General features: G+C 38.0%; 1 protein-coding gene across 1 annotated transcript in view; it reads left to right on the top strand.

Annotated features, from left to right (window-relative positions):
• LOC135463638 (kinesin-like protein KIF13B) overlaps window positions 1-20,465 on the top strand; it is a 188,394-nt gene that overhangs the window by 164,340 nt on the left and 3,589 nt on the right. Inside the window, 18 exon segments of the mRNA XM_064741000.1 lie at window positions 1,745-1,891; window positions 2,142-2,267; window positions 3,605-3,775; window positions 3,988-4,145; window positions 4,341-4,473; window positions 5,077-5,320; window positions 5,778-5,904; window positions 6,040-6,095; window positions 7,320-7,444; window positions 7,895-8,119; window positions 10,129-10,182; window positions 11,269-11,421; window positions 11,744-11,821; window positions 12,903-12,935; window positions 14,406-14,472; window positions 15,154-15,207; window positions 17,741-17,859; window positions 18,251-19,514. Of these exon segments, the coding sequence (XP_064597070.1) occupies window positions 1,745-1,891; window positions 2,142-2,267; window positions 3,605-3,775; window positions 3,988-4,145; window positions 4,341-4,473; window positions 5,077-5,320; window positions 5,778-5,904; window positions 6,040-6,095; window positions 7,320-7,444; window positions 7,895-8,119; window positions 10,129-10,182; window positions 11,269-11,421; window positions 11,744-11,821; window positions 12,903-12,935; window positions 14,406-14,472; window positions 15,154-15,207; window positions 17,741-17,859; window positions 18,251-19,514 (3,334 nt within the window).

The raw sequence follows: 20,465 nt of genomic DNA, 5'->3' as shown, positions 1-20,465 counted from the left end.
CCAGGCTTTTGGAAGATATGAGTATGTTGTTCATTTAGATGGTCTAACCATGTGAGAAAAACGGAACTCAATATTCCTGCTAGAATTTTGTATATATTAGCTAAAATGAGTAGACCAGGTGTCCCAAATTTTCGAAGAACTAGGGTAGCTGCTGATGTTGAATACTGCATGTGTTGCCGTTGCATTTATGCTTCTGCATTTAGCTGCGTGTCTGTTCCTTGGGTAAAGTTGATGAGTACATGTTCTTGCTGTGGTCTGGAGAAAAATGCTGAGACAGCAGATTGAGTATTAGGTCTGGCCACTGCAGTATATATGTGTGTGTATATATATATATATATATACATATATATATATATATTTATATTAAGTGACATAGTAGAATGCATGAATTTGTGCTTTACATACATGTGAGCACATATGTAGAATGTGCTTATTTATTCATTGGTCTGTCAGCAACCTGCGAATGGCCGTGGGTTTCCAGAACCCAGGTTTCCTCCCAACATAATGCTGCCCGCAATGATATAAGTGAAATGTTCTTCAGTAAGGCTTAAAACACCTATCAAATAAATAAATAAGGTTTGTTTATTTTTTTGATAAGAAACTAGATTATTAGTATTATGATCACATCATGTTAAGATAAACATAATTTGCATTTTATGTTTTTATTAAATAAGAAAAGTCTGATTGGATGTTTCAATTGATACATATAATTTATATCATTATTTTATCATGGATTAATATATCCATGGTTCTAAGGAATAAATGTATGCCAGTGAATGCTGTATTTCACCTAAGGTTTAGCATGTAAAAGGGCAGGATCAGGGGCACATGAACAAGGCAATTTAAGATTATGATACTTCTGATGACGCTACAGTTTTTTCTGATTAGAAATTCATCAAACTTCACAAAAAAACTCTTTAAGTGGCTTTTTTGATATGGATGAATCGGTCATTATCAAAGAAAATGGGTCACCTTATAAGTGTTTGGGGCCTCTGTGGCTCAGTCGGTTAGCGCGCTAGCGCAGCGCAATGACCCTGGAGTCTCTCACCAATGCGGTCGCTGTGAGTTCAACTCCAGCTCATGCTGGCTTCCTCTCCAGCCGTTCCTGGGAAGGTCTGTCAGCAAACCTGCGGATGGTCGTGGGTTTCCCCCTGGGCTCTGCTCGGTTTCCTCCCACCATAATGCTGGCCACCATCGTATAAGTGAAATATTCTCGAGTACGGCGTAAAACACCAATCAAATAAATAAATAAAATTATAAGTGTTAAATTTTAGGTGAATAAGGGTATGTCTGAATGGTAAGTTGCTACATGTGCTTGCAGTGCCCTGACCATTCAGTGGAGCCATTGTTGAATTTAGAGATAAAATTAAATTCTAAAAGGACTGTTATTGCACTTGCTGTAAAGTTTTTATCTTACATTTTAGCTGTCTATTTTGTACATCTTCACAGCCATCCATCTGCTTCGTTAAGAACTCTGTTTTGGCATGTCATTCTCTCTTCTGCTGCACAGAAGCCTATTCTGAAAGTAGAAAAAAAATAACATCATTCAATTCATTTACAGCTCCATTTTTGCAGGCATGTTTTACGCTTTTGTGGACGTTAGCAGTTCAGTGAATGATAGTCTGACAGAGGATGCCTGTTTCAATTTAAGACTGCAACAACTTGGTGGAAGAAAACAATAATTTAGTGAATTAGTATTTTTATTGTACAGCTCCTCAGTGATCTCTTCTTATTATGTTCCCAGGATCAAGGTCCACCTATAAAAGGCGACCCTTTTTACGAGTCACAGGAAAACCACAATCTGATCGGCGTGGCCAACATCTTCCTGGAGTGCCTGTTCAGCGACATTAAGCTGGATTATCAGGTGCCGATCATCAGCCAGCAAGGGGAGGTAAGTGTGAAGGCATATTGCACACAGTGAGGAAGAACTCGTGTGAAGTAGATACACTGTGTCACTTGAATTTCTATGCACATTATTATGAAAAATTCTTACAAGTGTGACTTAGATTAAATCTTTGTGTTATCATCCTCACTCTGGTATATTTTATCGTGATGCAGTGCTGACATTATGCAATTTAACATGTAGTACATTCTGCAATGTTATGCTGTCTTTTTATCTAGACATTACATTCTGGTTACAGATTGCTGGCAAGCTGCATGTGGAAATCTCTAAACTTGGAGGTAGTTTTATGGACAGGTTTGCGAATACAAATGATGAAGAAGATGAGGACACGTACTCAAACATAGTGACTCCTGTGTTCATCAGGGTGAGGACTACAAGCTTATGGTTATAAGTGTAGATTGATTTTGTAAGCAGAGTGTCTCATTTGCATTTTTTCTTCTACTTTGCCTGGTTTATTTTATCAGACTAGGTGTCAGAGATGTCAAAGAGTCATGAGTCATGATGTCAGAGAGTCATGAGTCATGATGTCAGAGTCATGGGTCATGATGTCAGAGAGTCATGATGTCAGAGAGTCATGATGTCAGAGAGTCATGAGTCATGATGTCAGAGACAGCTGTCACAGTCTCTGATATCATGCTCAGTCTAAACTCATGACCTGTTCAGGTGTGACTGAACATATGTGACAAACTAAACCAGGATTTTTTTGTGTTTTTTTTTATAGAACACCCTATGATCTTGTGGAAATGGATTAAGATATGTGAAGTTTATAATCTTGTTGGCTCACATCACTACTTATGGTGGAATTAATATATGTGAAGTTTATAATCTTGTTGGATCACATCACTACTTATGGTGGAATTAAGATATGTGAAGTTTATGATCTTGCTGGATCACATCACTACTTATGGTGGAATTAAGATATGTGGAGTTTATAATCTTGTTGGATCACATCACTACTTACGGTGGAATTGAGATATGTGGAGTTTATAATCTTGTTGGATCACATCACTACTTATGGTGGAATTAAGATATGTGAAGTTTATGATCTTGCTGGATCACATCACTACTTACGGTGGAATTGAGATATGTGGAGTTTATAATCTTGTTGGATCACATCACTACTTATGGTGGAATTAAGATATGTGGAGTTTATAATCTTGTTGGATCACATCACTACTTATGGTGGAATTAATATATGTGAAGTTTATAATCTTGTTGGATCACATCACTACTTATGGTGGAATTAAGATATGTGAAGTTTATGATCTTGCTGGATCACATCACTACTTATGGTGGAATTAAGATATGTGGAGTTTATAATCTTGTTGGATCACATCACTACTTATGGTGGAATTAAGATATGTGAAGTTTATAATCTTGCTGGATCACATCACTACTTATGGTGGAATTAAGATATGTGAAGTCTATAATCTTGTAGGATCACATCACTACTTATGGTGGAATTAAGATATGTGAAGTCTATAATCTTGCTGGATCACATCACTACTTATGGTGGAATTAAGATATGTGAAGTCTGTAATCTTTTAGGATCACATCACTACTTATGATGGAATTTGGTGGGGGACATCTGATCAGAAATTTTGGTCGAATTTTGTACAGGTGTTTTGATGAAATTTCATAAAGAGGTTTTTCTCAGATTATGTGCAAAAATTTTGACCATTATTTATCTTCTTCTTTCAGGTTGTTATCAAAGAAGCAAAAGGCCTTCCCCCGGCCTTATCAAATTTTGTGTTTTGCCATTACTCATTTTGGGGTCATCCAGAGCCCATAGTTGTCCCCCCTGACGTCAATCCTGACACCTATCTGCGAAACAATGAGACAAACTTGACCTTCAGGTTTAACCACCGAAGAGTAAGTATGGCAGCTGTCAGTGTGCAAATGCATTTCAAGAAAGTCACCCAGGTCTGTTTTGGTGAAACATTTGAAGCCAGCTACTAACTACTTTATTAGCTTGACTGTATGGCATAAGGAGAGGTATTCTGAGAAGGGGATCAGAGGCAGTGTCGATGAGGTATGTCAGCCTTAGCCCATAAATAACCTTTGTGCGTGTTCTTGTTCATTAGGACTTCAAGGTGCACCTGACAGAGGAGTTCATAGAGCACTGTTCAGAGGGGGCGCTGTCAATTGAGGTCTGGGGTCACAGGAGTCAGGGATTTGGCTCTAACGGTCCAAACTGGGAACTGGAGAATGTCCTTTCCAAATCAAGGTCGTTAGTGGACAGGTGAGACGAAAAACTTTACCTGTATGGATAAGGATTCCTGTTGACAAAAGTGGCTGCAGTTGTTCAAGGGAAGTGTTCTTTTGCCTGGCTAATTAAAACACCAGTGAAATTAAATTAGTGTTCATATGTTCTGACTTAAATTAAATTTTGTTAACTGATGTTAAAAGTTTTGTTTTGACATACGATGTGTTACAGGTGGAATGAGGTGATGAGGAAGTTGGAATTGTGGGTAGAAATACACGAGCTGAATGACCAAGGTGAATATGCACCTGTGGAGGTCACCTCTAAAACAGAGGTCGTTACTGGCGGCGTTTTCCAACTTAGACAGGTGAGAAAGATTAAGTGTCATATTAGATGAAAACAACAGTACCTGATTATTCATTGCGTAGTGTATGCAGTGTTACTGGTAGTACATGCTCAGCGCTCTTCATATCTCTGCAACATACATTGTCATGCATTGTGCTTGCACGGGCAATTCCACAAAAGCAATTCTGACTCAGGTCAGATGTTAAGTTTTCTGTAAGGAAAATTGAAATTTTGACACATTTGTCTTAACATTAATGAGGGGGTAAAAATTTTGATCTGTACAGGGCCCAAACGAAAATAGGTTTCAGAATTTTCTTTGAAATTTTGACTTTCATATAAAATAAAAGACTAAAATCTGACTTTGTGGAATCAGAGCCTTGGGTGTTGGTATAGGTTGTAGAGTTGGGATAGCTCTGTAATGCATGAGCTGGCCAGCAAAATGGCACTAAGGTTACGTTGACCAATACTTTTTTGGAACATTGCTCTGTTGATTTGGCTCTGTGACAGGACAGTGATAATTTGTGGCAATATTTAGGTGAAATTTTCAGGTCATATCTCCTTTTGTTTGATACAATGTGACAAGGCCATAAAGAAAACATTGTTAATTATATTACATTTTTTCTAGGGTCATTCTCGGAGGATAATGGTCAAGGTCAAACCTGTACAAAACTCTGGCACTTTGCCAATAATCTGCGAGTCGATAAACTCTATTACGATTGGCTGCATCACGGCGCGGCAGAAGATGCAAAAAAGTTTGGACAGTTACCAGGAGGAAGATTTGAACGTTCTCCGTGAGAGGTGGTCTGAGGCGTTGATGAGGCGGAAACAATACCTGGATGATCAGATACAGAAGCTGATGAGTAAACAAGGTATGGTGGCCAGTTTGGACCATAACTCTCACACTCGTCTTAGATGTGCATCTGGATATGGTTTATGCTAAATTTACCTGCAAATTTTATAATTTTGGCATTCAATATTTGAGCTCCATTTTCTACAAATTGTCTAGCTTTCAGATTCTTAACTATTCTTAATAACAAAAGAATTTACAGGGAAATTACAGGGTAGTTATTTCAAAATATTGTGATCCTGAATAAATTCTTACTTCTTTCTGACTGGTTAGTCAGTAAATAAGAGCCAATCTGAAGAATGCTTTTGATTCCATTTAATTCCAGTTATAGTCTTTCATAATATAATTGAAATACTTGCCTGATAAAGTGTTCAGTGGTTCATGGGATAATTGTTTTAAGCTCTCTTGATTTGGGTCAAGATTTGTATATTGTCTGCTGTTTTTTCTGTTAATCTCATCTCACTATGATACACTTCCAGACAAATCAGACACAGATTTGGAGCGAGAACGTGCTCTGATCGACCAATGGGTGTGTCTGACAGAGGAGCGGAATGCCGTACTAGTGCCCGCAGCCGGCAGTTGTGTACCAGGAGCACCTGCTGATTGGTCAGTTGACAGTCTAACTCTATTTATCTCACAAAAACTGATGGACAAGGTTAATGCGTAACTGCTCATGTTTATGATATTTTTGTAGAACTGACTAGCCAATGATTGAATTGGGTTTGTATCGTTCCGTTTCAGGACGCCTCCCCCAGGTATGGAAGAGCACATACCAGTTCTGTTTCTGGACCTCAATGGTAAGTTGCTGTCATGTATGTTTATTATGGTATTGTCGTCCGCATTTTGTTGGCTAAATTTCCGTTATGGTCTTGTATGCCTTTTTCAGTTACCTCTTCCTGACTGTCCGTACTAAGTTTGATTTGTTCAGATTTAAAAAATAAGCGAAGTTAATGTAGGCCAGTAGCTGGTAATCAGTAAGGCAGGAATATGTACAGTGTAGCCTCGCTATAAGACGCCTCGGTGCAGCGCGGAATCAGATATAAGGCAACCCATCATCCCCCCAAAATCTGTGGTTTACTTACTTACTTACCTGGATGAAACTGCGTAGGACAGTGCTGTGATGCTTGTGTTCCGTACATGAAAAATTGTGTAACAAAAATTCTTGTGCGTTTATAGTAAACTAACAATACAAAAGCATTTCACAAAACACATTTTGCATCAATAAAACTTCGTTCAGTGTCAAAATCATGACCTGAAAAATAAACTGTAGTCTCATATACTGGATCCAAGGTCATTTCATTATAGCGCACGGTAACCTATAAGGCATTAAAGAACGTGTCCCCCAAAAATCGAGCTATAACAATTGAGGCTACCCAGTATGTTACGAAGTGACTATTCTCAATACCTCTGATAATGATGGTAATATTAGTAATTGTTTAAATCTTGGGTTGCCAAGGCAAAGGTAACAGTATCCCATAATCCAGAGTGTTATGCATTCCAGGCTCCCAGTAGTACTTTCTGAATCAGTTTGTTAACAAATGTGAGATAAGTTTCCATGGTAACTGAACTATTTGTCACAAAAAAAGCCACTGACCTGGCTACCACTTCTTTAAACTATGCTGTTGAAGTTGTAAATAATAATTATTTCAATAACAGTTGCAGATGGTCCTTAAAAAAAGGTATATTTTATTTGATAGTATTGTTTACCTTTCATCTTGTGTAATTCAGGTATTATTTATTTTTTTAATTTATTTTGATTGGTGTTTTACTCAAGAATATTTCACTTATACGACGGCGGCCAGTATTATGGTGGGTGGAAATCAGGCAGAAACCCACAAATTCGTGCATTAAGATGGAATCCTGACAAGTATATGTTATATTTTCAGGTATTCAGTCATTTACATGTACTTTAATTTTGTTTAATCTTTGGTTATAATTGTGTTTATATATTCTGTAATAAGAGCTGAATGAGAATTTATTTGTCTTTAAAACCTCCACTGATCTCCATTTCTCTCTGACAGCTGAAGACATGAGCACCCCCAATGCCAAAGAGGGATATCAAGCTGCTGGAGTCAACTCTATTCTACCCAAAGAACACGGTGCCAAATTTGTCAGCCTGCCTATCATCAAAAACTTTGAGAAGGATGTGAGTATCGCTGAAGTTTACAGTGTTTTCTCAGAGTTTGTGCCTGCACAATGATGACTGAGGTTAAGAATATTAAAACCTTTTGGAGATATAAACTTAGTCTGTTCAGTTTCATTTTCAAGATGATACGATAGAAAGAAAATTGAGAAAGAAAATTTCGAAAAACGAAAACAAAATAATTTAAATATTTAAATAACTTCGTTTGAAAAATATAAAACGCATCAGAGCAAAGGGATGAGTGAAAAATGTAAAACACATCAGATTGAAGTGATGAGTGAAAAATGTAAAACACATCAGAGTGAAGTGATGAGTGAAAAATGTAAAACACATCAGAGTGAAGTGATGACTCACATATATAAAACACATCAGGTCAGAGCACTGACTAAAAAATGTAAAACACTAATTCTCATTGAAATAAGATTCAAGAAAATCTCACAATTGTGATGTCAGATTGGAGCAATGACGTCTTGGGACTCGTCCATGCATGACAACGTACACCTGAACCGCGTGACACCTGCTAACGAGCGCGTTTACCTGATCCTGAAGGCGACTGTGAGACTGAGCCACCCGGCATCCATGGAGCTTGTGCTGAGAAAAAGGCTTTGTATCAACATCTACAAGAAACAGATCCTGACAAGTATGACGGACATGCTCAAGAAGAGGATGTACAAGATTGTAAGTCAGAAATATAACAACAAATGTTTGATGTTTGATAAATGCTAAAGGGGGATAATCCACCAAGATGCTGACTGCAAGGTCAAGTACAGCTTTTGGTGGGGGCTAAAGTATTTTCAGATATTAAGAAATGTTTACCTAATGCTTTGTACTGGAATGCCAGATTGTAGTGTCAGTACTGTAAGTCTTCAACCTTTCCATATGTTTGCAAGGTGTGTAGTCAAGCATAATCTAAAGCCATTTTTCTATGTTGACTGTTAATACTCTTTGTGAAGCCCTGGAACTGACCAATCCAGCCAAATATCCAGATATTTGTCTCCAAAATCTAATTATAAATATGCATAAATGGCACTGAAAGTTCCTCTTTCATACGCAAAAAGGTTGAGGAATTGGTACTAATAGATTTTTGTACAGCCTGTCTTAAATATTTTATAAGAAATTTTTAAAACCTTAAAGGAATAATGTCCACATTCATTATTTATTCATAATCAGCTACCCCTGTATATATTGGTAAATTGAGTGTAAAAAAATATTGAAAAATGTTGCATTAATCTGAGGAATAAGGCACTTAAAATCACTAGTTAATGAGGCTGGTTTTATGCTGTTTTCCTGCTAACACTGGGTAGTCTCCTCTGAATTAAATCATACAAGCTGTCAGAGCTTCGCCATGTAGTTCAGTGTTAAAAAACGCTATATAAGAGTGACAACAAGCATATCAAATTTCTCCAGGAAATGGTTTGCTGTTCTGTATACATTTGAAAGAACAGATCGTCAAGAACCTTGGCGTTAGTTTTTTCAAGTTTCCAGATGACTTGTCCCTTAGGAAGGCGTTGATTTATAGCACATCTGCCTATCTGCTCTACAGCTGAAAGATGCGACAACAGTACAGCTGAATTTCCAGAACGGCACCTGCACACAGCACTTATAAAATACTATTAATTAGACTTAAAACTAACAGACAGTAAATCTCTGTACACTCTAATGTTGATGTCCACATCATACATGCATTTGTCCGGTACACGACTCTATTCCGAATGCGGACAATAATGATACTGGTGGTTGTCATCGCATATGGGTAGGAATTTAGAATTCCTCAGGGAATAGATTGGTATTTATGGTGAAACGGACAGAGGGAAAGAATAGAAAATAAATATTAAATCGTAAAACAAACACACGAAATGTACATGGTATATCTATAGCTTACCAGTTCATATTGCCAGTGCGGTTGGAAATTCCTGGACAAACATTAAATTCATCGTCTGAAACCTCGGAATCTGAAGCCTGGCGAGAGATGTCAGCGTGATAAATGGGAACTTCAGCGTCGTCCACTGTGGATTCGAACTGATCTGGCTGTATATTTGCTTCTGTGTGGTTAGAATCCATCTCAAAAATGACATTGTTTTGATACAAATTACCATGTGACTGAGGTCAGCTAAACTTGGGTTGGCCGTTTCTCAGAAGGCCTTCCGGTAACATACTGTTTAAAAGGTTGTAATCGTCATAATTAGGCCCAGTAGCTGAGTCTAGACACTAACCCTTTAAATCAGGCAGGATTATCCATAATTTGTGTTCTTCCTAGGATATGCCACAATCTGGCGGCTGTACAGAGTATCAGAATGTTCTCCTATTTTACCCTGGCCTGAGAAAATTACCTTTAGTTGTTATACATTTATGTTATACATACATATATGTCAACTGGGAGTATGTCTGGACTTTGTCAGAGTGATGTGATCATTACACTCAAATAATGAGACTTTGACTTAGGGGTGAAACAGTGGAGCAAAAAAATGTATTTGTGTTTCAAATTCAATTTTAAAAAAACTACATGTACTTGTATGAAAACAGCCTGCCCTCATATAGGACAGGCAACTTCTTATGGGTTTTGATTTTTTTTTTTTTTTTTTTTTTTTTTTATGTCATGTAAAGTGGGAAGAATTCATTATTTAAAAACATCAGTACTTAGTTTTTCACAATTTGCCACCCTGTGAACTTTTCTTATTTCTTTACAGGATTTCTTGTATGGCTGTGGCGTAACTTACGAGATTGTATCTAACATTCCAAAGGTATGAATGACAATTGGTGATATGTCACTACTGAAAAGACTTGTGTTGTAAAGTATTAGATATTGCCAATTATCTATTTTTCACAGTCCACTAGATTTATAAACTAAGCCACTACATGTGAGTCACTTTATAGTACACTCCTCCTCTTGAATTCTGTTTGTTGAAGTGCTAATTCAGTCTCAAGAGATATCAGGTGAAAATTTTAAAATCATATAAAAGTATACCCTGTGGAAAAGAGCAAACACCACAGTTCGAAAATATTGACGATGAAAAACACTATTTAACTCCTGTAAGTGAAGAGTCCTCAAGAACAAAATATTTGTCAGTTTCTGCAGTTAAAGGCAGTGGTGATGTGAGATGTCATGTGTGTTTGAAAAAACGACGTCATTTGTAGTCAGTGATTGGTGAAGTGTTCTTGCATCATATCATACCAGGCAAAATTGGGAACAGTTGAAAGCTTTAATTTACATATTGTCCTCTGACCCTAACAACAGCAGTGTTAATACAATGTAATTTTTTTAGAATTAAAGAGCGCATTTCAAACTGTAACAATTTTTACCATTTAACCCAGATTTTAAGACATACAGGTCTTGGCATTGGAGTAACTCTTTAATTCAAAAAAAGATCACAAACATTAAATATCTTTCTAGACTGCCTCGCTTCAGATCTCTAGCCCTTCATGTTAATGAGTGAGACTGTTAGACGTCAGTTCCAGCTAGATCTGAGCTCTGTTTCTGTCTTCCCAGTGTAGCCTTCAGAAATAAAATTCAATACTCCATTCATTAACCTGGAACTCAACATGTCAACATGCTGTACGTTAACAAAACATGTTTACTTTAATCCTAAGGTAATTCTGACTTCAGTTCATATTCAGGCTTATTCAGTTCATATTCAGTTCATACTCAGGCTTATTCAGCTCATATTCAGGCTTATTCAGGCTTATTCTTTGTTATGCGTATGCCATGCATTGTGTTGTACTTAAAGAGTTTTGACCTATAAAGTCAGAATTTGCTTTGTTGTATCTGCCTCTATTGTTTTGACTTTGCATAATCTCATAAGAAACCCTCCCATTTTGTCCACTTCTAGGCATCAGAAGATCTTGAAGACATGGAGACTCTTGCTCAGCTGGCTGCCTCGCAGAACGAGATCAACGCCTCTGATGGGGAGACTTACATTGAGAAATACATCAAAGGGGTATCTGCTGTGGAGAGCATTCTTACTCTGGACAGGCTGCGACAGGTAAGTATTGCAGGGTTGTCTCCCTTGGATTTAGGATGAGTCCTGGATCTGTCTGCTAAAATTTATGCTTGTAAAAGAAAAAAAAGACTTGTCAAAAGTGTAGATATTTTCACGTGTTATGCCCTTTAGCAAATGCAGAAATACTGCAATAATCCTAATCCTGAATAAATATGATGACATTAACCGTATGGCTTGACTTAAGAAATGGACAGCTGGGACGTTCATTTATGAGCTACACTTTCCAAGTTAACAGCAAATATTGTTTTTCAGTCACTACTCTCCGTGCTTCATGTCTGTTATTTTGCTTTCGCTTTTCTGACAGGAAGTAGCTGTGAAGGAGTGTCTTGCAGCTTCGGGACGACCTTTACGAAAAACTGCTAGTGTGCCCAACATTCATAACGTGAGTCAGTCGTATACAGAATGTGCACAATTGTATTTAACTATGACTCGTATGTCTTTTTTATCTAACTCCTTTTTAAGGGTAGGAATTGGACTCTCCTTGAGAGTAGCATGTTGTATGTATGGAATTTGGTGTAGGCTCATTGTTTCTAAAAGGGGTGATTTAGTGGTGTTTCATATCATTTTCATACATTTTGTAAAATTTGCATGCACCATTGACTAAATCTGGCAAACATTTCAGCAGTTTAATTGTAGATCTAGCCTCAGTCCAAAGATACACATTGTCTTGTTTTGGGATTTTAGTTGAATCACATTTTGTTCAGACATTATGTTTGTGAATGTATTGTATGTACAGTAGGAGCAGGTTTTTTAATCAGCGGACATTTCCAGTAAAGGTGTTACCGTGGAAATTTCTAGTACAGTGTGTTAAGGTAAAAGGGGACAAGTTTTAAATGTTTATTTTGTTTGGACTAAGGGAGGATGGCAAGTTCAGAGTTCAGAGTTCAACCTTGTTGGTAGGCTTACACTTATTTATTTTCATGGCATTGCCTCATATAATCACTTGAGAGCAAATTTCTTTGAGAAAAGAGTAAGTCCATATTAGACATTTTTAACATAGAGCTTGGAAAGAGAAAGTTGAAAGAGTCACAGGAGTGCAGTGACAGGGATAATGAAAGTCACATTTTAGCACAAGAAAACAGACATACAGTGATAATTGTTGTTCTTTGGGTTTATTCATCATGCCGTAAGGCTGTTCAGTTGAGAATGTGTGTTCACAAAATATTTAACTCTTAGACATTGTAACAATACTGAGATTGTAAATATTCACAAAATACCTAGCCTGTAGACATTGTAGACATTGACAGAGTATTAAGATTGTAAATATTCACAAAATACCTAGCCTGTAGACATTGTAGACATTGACAGAGGATTAAGATTGTAAATATTCACAAAATTCCTAGCTTATATTCATGTACGCTGACAGAATCTCCAGCATTTGGAAGGGGTGTTGATGTCTGGCTTGTAGAGGTTAATATCTGTAGACAGATTAACAGGTGCCATGTACTGCTCTTGCTTTACAGATGGTCCTCTCTCCTACTAAACTAGATGAACAGGTGAGTCGTGACTAACACGGTAGACAACAGTTCTAACTAGGATAAAGCCTGGTGCACACAAGAGCTATATGCTTAGCAAAAATTCATTAATGGCACTTACATAACTTGTCTGCAGTGAAATTTTCTGTAAGCTTTTGCCGTTTGTGGAGCTGCGCCAAATATCTAACATGTTTGATAATATCGTTTATTTGTCCATGATGTATTGCCGAGTAGGCGCCAGTGCGCATGCAGATATTTGGCAAATCTTCACAAAAGGCAAAAACTTACAGAAAAGTTCACTGCAGATAAGAGTTATGTGCTTAAGGTAAGCGCCACGCGTGAATTTTGCTAGGCGCATAGCTCTTGTGTGGGCCGGGCTTAAGGGTTGTCGGACAAGCCTCTGTGGAGTTAATTACAGTTGTGTGTTGATACAAGATTCATCCAGATGTCATTGGCCTGCTTCTGGTCTAATACCAATGCACAGGCAGGCTATTGGCACACTATTGGCACACTGTTGGATTGACTGTAGAAAAATCTTAACCTGTATGGTACCATATATATACTGAATTTCACCTGAAGTTTAACATTTTTGAACTGAAACATTTTGCTTGAGAATCTTAAAGTTGGATTTTATTGAATATGTCAGTTTCATTTCACTTCAGAAATCATAATGGGCTAATTGGCATCAGAAGTAGTATTTTAAGGCTTTTACATGCTTTTGAAAGTGCATTTTAAAAGTGCATGTTAACAGGCCAGACTTAAGGTGAAATAAAGTAACCTCCTTTACTGCATTGTGCTATTAAGTCTGCTTCTAGACAGGCTTTATTAACGTGTGGGAGGATGTAGTGTACTGTGCAAAGCCAACTTTCTGACATAAGATGTATGGTTAGATAGTCATGTAGTACTGATAAAGCCTGCATATATTCAAGACATCTTTTTCTGGCTAATGAAGGAAATGACCTGTTTTTAAAGCAGCTTCAAGTCATCTCTCACTGTATGTCGTGAGGAAGACTGTGAAGTACATAGATATGCAAATAGGCAAGCTGATGCAGTTTCCTTCCACTGTGAAGTTGACAATTATTTTAGAAGTGGTCATATTTGGAGGTATTAAAGCGTGAGTGAAATAAATAAAATGATAATTGCAGACTGTCAAACAATTCTGATGCTGGTCTAAAGCAGTGCAGGCACTTTGTGTTAATTTTACTGCCTTCAATACAGGTCCCAAATTCTTCAACCTTTTCACACGTGAACGAGCAACTGTAGGTACGCTTTAATATATGCTGTTTAGAAATGAATTTTGAGACAAAAATACACTTGCTGGGGTGGCCAATTTAAATGCTCCTCAAACAGTATCATTTTGATCAGTCTTCATAGTATAGTGCCCTCAGAACATGTTTGAATAAGCATGTAGCAAACATGTGAAAAGGTGGAAGAATAACAGTAAGTGTGTTTTTCAAAGTTTGCAGTAATTTCTGCGTTTTCTTACCTCAGATCCGAGCTGACAGCATACAGGACCTGTATCACATTGACCCCATGGCTCCAACCTCACATTTCCATGGTAAGTTACTCCCCCTTCCATTTGTAGGGTTTTAACAAGTATGAGGAAATGTTTAACAACTCTTTTAGAAGTCTTTGATGACATAAAACACTTTTTGTTAGCATTGAAATTTTGGGTTAAAGCAAGGTAAGACATTATTTGCACAACTCAAGAGGCACGGACGCCACAAGACAAGAACTTTCAAAGGGAGATTCAGATTATTTAGTGGTAGAAGTAACCACATCTGCATAATAATTAAGCTCTGTTTTTAAGACAATTACCATGATTAATCGGCAGGTATAGGTTAGATGCCGTGAAATAAAATGATAAATACGTTCTGCGCTGCCTTTCGTTGGCTTATGTGGCCCAGCTTACGCTTACAGTTTACTGGAATGAAAAGTTTATCGCTGTAGATGTCGAAATTTCAAGCTGAAGTTTATTTTCTTGGCATAGTAAGCATAGGTTGATGAAGGATTATGTTCTAATCTTCAGTTAACAAATTTAAGTCAGCTAATTCTGGAGCAAATTGTATATTATTTGTGTATTAGCATTTTGATGACAAATTTCATTCCAAGTTGTTAAATTCCAGTTGATTATATTATTTGATTCAGGAACTTGATAGAAATTGTGTTAAACCGGGAAGTGACAAATATATGTGATCTTAAGACTGCTCCTGATTGTTCAATTTGAATCATTTTCCAGCCCGTCCCAACTTTCTCAACTTACAAACTAGTTCTGTGGGCTCAAACATCAAGCGTACGTTATTACCTTTTGGCATGAACTCTTTTGATTCATCTGCTCGTAGTTTTTTTCTTGCACTGTGCATTTTATTGTCTGACGGTCGTATGTGTTTTTGGCCCATTGTGTTGAAGATACAGCCAGAAAGCATGTTTTATTTATTTCTTTGTCTCAGAATTACCTTAGCTGGTGACTCGGCCTTTGGCTGTAGCAGTTTTAAACCTTGATTTTAACTTATTCATGAATACTTTTATAAATCTTTGAAACCCTAAACTTTCATTGTGTAGAAAATTTGCATCTGTTGATTTTATAAATATGTATTTAGTCAGTCTTTTGTCTTATGTTACGTAGTGATAGATTCTTGGTAGGATATAGTTGACACCAATGAAGTTAATTGTTTTTATAAAAATACCAGTGAACTAATGACTGTTTTTGACACCTTGCCCATCTTTGTGTCAAATGTGTGATTGGAGTTATGTTATGACCATCATCTGACGGTTCTTGCTATACTGAAAATTTTGAGAAGGAAATCCCGTTCATTCATAAATTTGGAGAATTTTCCTTCCAGTGAAGAAGCCTATTGAAATTGACAAATGACATGTTCCTGTATGGGAGCTGAACAAGATCTTGTTTGTTTTTATTCAGTGATCCTGGCATAGATTCATATCCCACTTATGTTAGCTGAGAAGCAGGCGATGCAGTTTACTGTATGGGCCTGGTTTCTCCAATACCAACCTACCTGTGTCTTATAGGTGATAAATTCTGTCTTGAGTACAGCATAAAATAACAGTGAAAATCAACAGAGTAAGAGGCTCAGCTCTTAAAGCCAGATTTGTTCCAGTGGAAAACTTTTTATTTTCTACTCATTTGGACTGAAATGTATTTATAATTACTGCCGTTCAGATTGTCAATGTGTTATGTGTTAACAGAGATATTTCCCTTTAATAATTCTGTGGTCTCTCACCCTGTGGCGTCTTGTATAAGTTGTTATGCCTCCCCACCCCCATGGTGTGTAGTGCATTAGTCCATCCTGCTGTGCAGTTGTTAGGTGTTGGCCTGTGCCATTGTTCTTGAATGTGTATGTTCAGGTCGTCCTCTTTTTGCAATTCTCTCTATTAATACTGTGTATATAATGTGTTATCATAATACAATCTGCGTTGCTGTAGCTTTTACTGAAGCTGCTTGCATTAAGCCTGCAACATCACAGGCTACTAGTTAGGATGCAATATTCACTGGCTGTTTCCATTCTTGCATTGCTGTGTACCTAGCATTTCATAAAAAATTTGTTCATTCATCAGCATTTTAGATATAGTCTGTTTCAAAATGTGTTGATAGTAACAATAGCGTCCAACAGTTTCTTTTTTATTATTATTGTCTCCTCAAGCATACACTTATAAAAGCAAATGAGAAATTGTCCTGCCATGTTGAGACTCGCCTTTTGTGTCTGAATCCTTTGCCTACCTTATACAGCCATTTTAAACATGTTTAACTGCATATTTCCTATGATTAAAATGTTTGCAATGTTTCTAAGACTAGTCAAGTACTAAAACAATAATGCAGGAAAAATAGATAACCATAGTTCTTGTTGGTTTATGTCAGGTACATTTTGTCAGCAAATGTAGCCAATATTGTGTCTTTTTTTACGTCATTAGAAGTACATGTACGTGTAGGTATAAACTGAGGTTTCCCATACAAGATTCTGTAATGAAATTTTAGATCCACTTTTTATAATCGTTTTAATATCATCAGCTTTACCTTAGTCCTGGTGTATGCTGCATTCTGACAGCCTTTTCTACACGTTGTATGAAACGTGATTCTGAGTGCTCAACAAAAGCCTTTTCTTTTCTTACACTTAAACTCTTAAAAAGGGTTGTGTCAGAAGGTGTTCAAATCACTGAGTTTATCAGTGGTCCAGTTACAGTTACGCAAATTTTATCTCCATCGAATGAGAACGTCATGGTATTTTCAACAAGCACTTTCCCTGCTGTGTACTGACTTAGTGCCAAAACCACGTCAAGGTTTATGTGATTCACAGGAATTCACATATTAATTTACATGATCTCTCATCTTTTTAAGTTGGTAAAAAATAGTCTGAAATTTTTTTTGTCATTTACAGTATTTAAAACCACTTATAACTACCGTAAATGACCTAAATATTCGCCCAAAAAAGTGTATTTTTAGAGGCAGATAAATGTCACAAAATATTACTTTTGGTGTTGAAACTTACACTTTTCCAGTAGAATATCATCCCATGTTCCCAGCAAACCTCAAAACACCTTTTTAAACTCAACAGAACTCTCAAAAAACAGGAAATATTAGCAAGTTAGACGTGGACGAAATTTGTGGTCATTTAGCCCATGCATCATTTCTCTCTAACACTGTTTTGCTCTACTGTTCATAGAGCACAGTGATTTGCTAGCAAAACATTCCATGAAAATTATCGGTGATTTATGCTAGATATATATATTCCTAAACTGCACCCTGTATGTGTACATGTATCAGACATGACTCTGTCATATGTGAACTGTATTTCCCATCTGTCCCCTTGTAGCCTCCCCAAAGTCTGGCCTCAGCCCGCACGCCTCCAAGCTAGTGAAACCCATGAGAACACTGTTAGAAGAGCAGCACCTTAGGGAGAAGAAGCCATTGCTTCATCAGGACACTGAGGAGGTAAGGCATGGCCTTCAGAAGCCACATTAATATGGTTACGAATTTAGTTATTTGTTGTATGCCGTACATAAGAATTTTTCAATTTCACGATGGCAGTTGGGTTTGTGAGTGAACATAAAATTCCATTCAGATAAATAAATAAATATAGCTATCAAGGCCCCAAGAGCAGTGAAAGCAGGGAATGTAGAACATTCCTGTTCCAAGATTCTATTGAACCAATTCTTGAGTGGGTGGCTATACAGTATTAGAATGGAGAAATGAGTTTAATCCTCCTGTTGGTGTGGTGAAGTGGTCCCCGCTGTCTGTAGTAAATAAAACATCTTTAGTGTAGTAATGTAACAGTAATTAAATAAATGCAGTAAAATACTTCCTGTTTGTGTGTGTGTTTCAGTCACTGGATGAGGAAGAAGAAATGGCCAGGAAGTTGCCTCAGTCACCTGACGAGTTCCAGGAGTTTGAGTCATACCAGAGTCAGCAGGGAAAGCTCCATGCCCATAGGCCGGACAGTCTTCAGGCTGCAGGGATCACCCATTCCTCAACAGATGAAAGCCTGGTGGAGATACAAGCCAAGAGCTTCACACCCAGCATGGCCTCCAGCGGGTACGGCTCACAGGCTGTCTCTACCCTTACATTGTCTTCAGAGGACTCGGTCAGCATCCGCAGCATCGGCACAGATGAAGCGCTGGACTGTGGGAAAGATGGCTCTGCGAAATCCTCCCCAAAAGTTGGCAGCGTAGAGAGTGGACACAGCGAAAGTGAGGAAGAGAACGAAGACGGTAGTAAGACCAGAAATAAACTGGAAAAGCGAGATTCTCTTCTTGATGAGGTCATCCCGGAGCTCTTGGACTCGCCTCTTGAACCCATTCAGTCCCCACCAGCTGGAGAGAATACAGAACCAAACTTTCCAATTCCTTCTTCAGACACAAACAGTTTGAATTCAACTGATACCCTTGTTGGTGATCTGGAGAGCCAATCAAAATTTGAGGAATCCATAAATGATGGCCAATCAAAAGAAAGGCAGCCTCTGCAGGACAGCGCTGAAAACCCAACTGGCACAGTGGACAAAGACCAATCAAGTGATGTAATAGGTTCACAAACAAACCAATCAAATGACAGTTCAGCTCAGAGGTTAGCTCAGGAGGAGACTGATGCTTTGAACAACAACAACAGAGTTCCATTCGAGCGTAGCGACACTCTGGATTCAGGAAGCTCAAATGTAGAAGGGGGTATTGTTATGGAACGAGATTCAGATCCGTACAGTGTGACGGCCATGGAGGAACTTGAGCGATTAGGGGATTCAAACCGTGAGTCATTGTCAAGGACAAACTCCGAGGCTAAAGGACAAGAAGAAGGAACAGCCAGTGCTACTGCTGAAGTAGCAGCATCTGCTGCCAAAGCTGAGGGGCAAGCATCCACAGAGGCAGGTCAGGGAGAACCTGCCGCACACAGACCAGTCCTTGACGCCTCCAAAGACCAGGAACGACCCAAAACACCTGAACCCCCAGTGAAGAGGAAGGTAGGCTCGGCTAAACGGGATCGGCCTGTGTCATGTATTCTGCCCAGCAAAGCTGACCACATCGCCTCGCTTACAGCAGCAGCGTATGAGGATTTGGCTATTCGGAGCGGGGCAAGTCCATCCGAGGAGCATTTGTCAGGTGAGCACTTTTTCAATAAGATTATCAATTTTCAATAAATTAGCTTTTCAGTTGTGTTACTGTTCTGGCATGAGTAAGTAATTAGGGCCTTGCTGGCTCAAATGGCGGAAGTGCTGGCTGATGGTTTCTTGTTTTAATCCTTGTTCAGTTGAGAGCTTTGCCAGCATATGTACACCAACCATGAACCATGAGTATGGTGTCAAACACCAATGAAAAAGTAAATTAGTGGGTAATTAGGCAACAATTAAACAGTCTTCACATTCTGTAAATCTGCGAGGTTTTCGACCTCTAAACCGCTTGTTTACGGTGAAATTTTGCATACATTTATGATCAAAATGAACCCAAAAGTGATCGTTTTGTGTTAAAATAAAGATGCACCCTTTATAATTAAAACTGTTCACATTATTTCTCTGCACCCCAAAGTTCTCAAGAATGTCTCAAATATTGGCAGGGAAGGGGTTGAGAAGGTTGAAGAAGTAGTGTAATTTAGTAGCCGCATAGATGTAATTGAAATGTACTCCTTTGGGGCTACTAAGTTATTGTTCTGATAGGGTTATAAGATGACATGGAACATGCTTATTACAGCAGGTGGGCAACAGTAGAGTGAAACTTATCAGCAAAACTGAGGTGTGCGGGATGTTTCGAGTCTTCTTGAGTCAGACAAAACCTGTAAAACAAGGAATTGCGGTGTAAGAATTCCAAAGTCATATCATACAAGAATGCAGAAACCATGGACATGCAGTTAAACCCTACATGTATCTCTTGCATGTGGGAAAATCTGCCAGCAACCTCTGGATGGTTGTGGGTTTCCTCCCACCATGATGCAGAAATAGTACAGTGTAAAACACCAACCGAAGAAATAAATAAATACACATTTCTCCCACTTGAACTACTTACATCATGCAATTTTCAAATGAGTATGAGATATTTCTCTAAGCTATTATTAAATTT

Source organism: Liolophura sinensis, chromosome 3 (assembly GCF_032854445.1).
Source record: "Liolophura sinensis isolate JHLJ2023 chromosome 3, CUHK_Ljap_v2, whole genome shotgun sequence".
Classification (NCBI taxonomy): Eukaryota; Metazoa; Mollusca; class Polyplacophora; order Chitonida; family Chitonidae; genus Liolophura; species Liolophura sinensis.
This window is presented reverse-complemented; position numbering and strand designations above follow the sequence as displayed.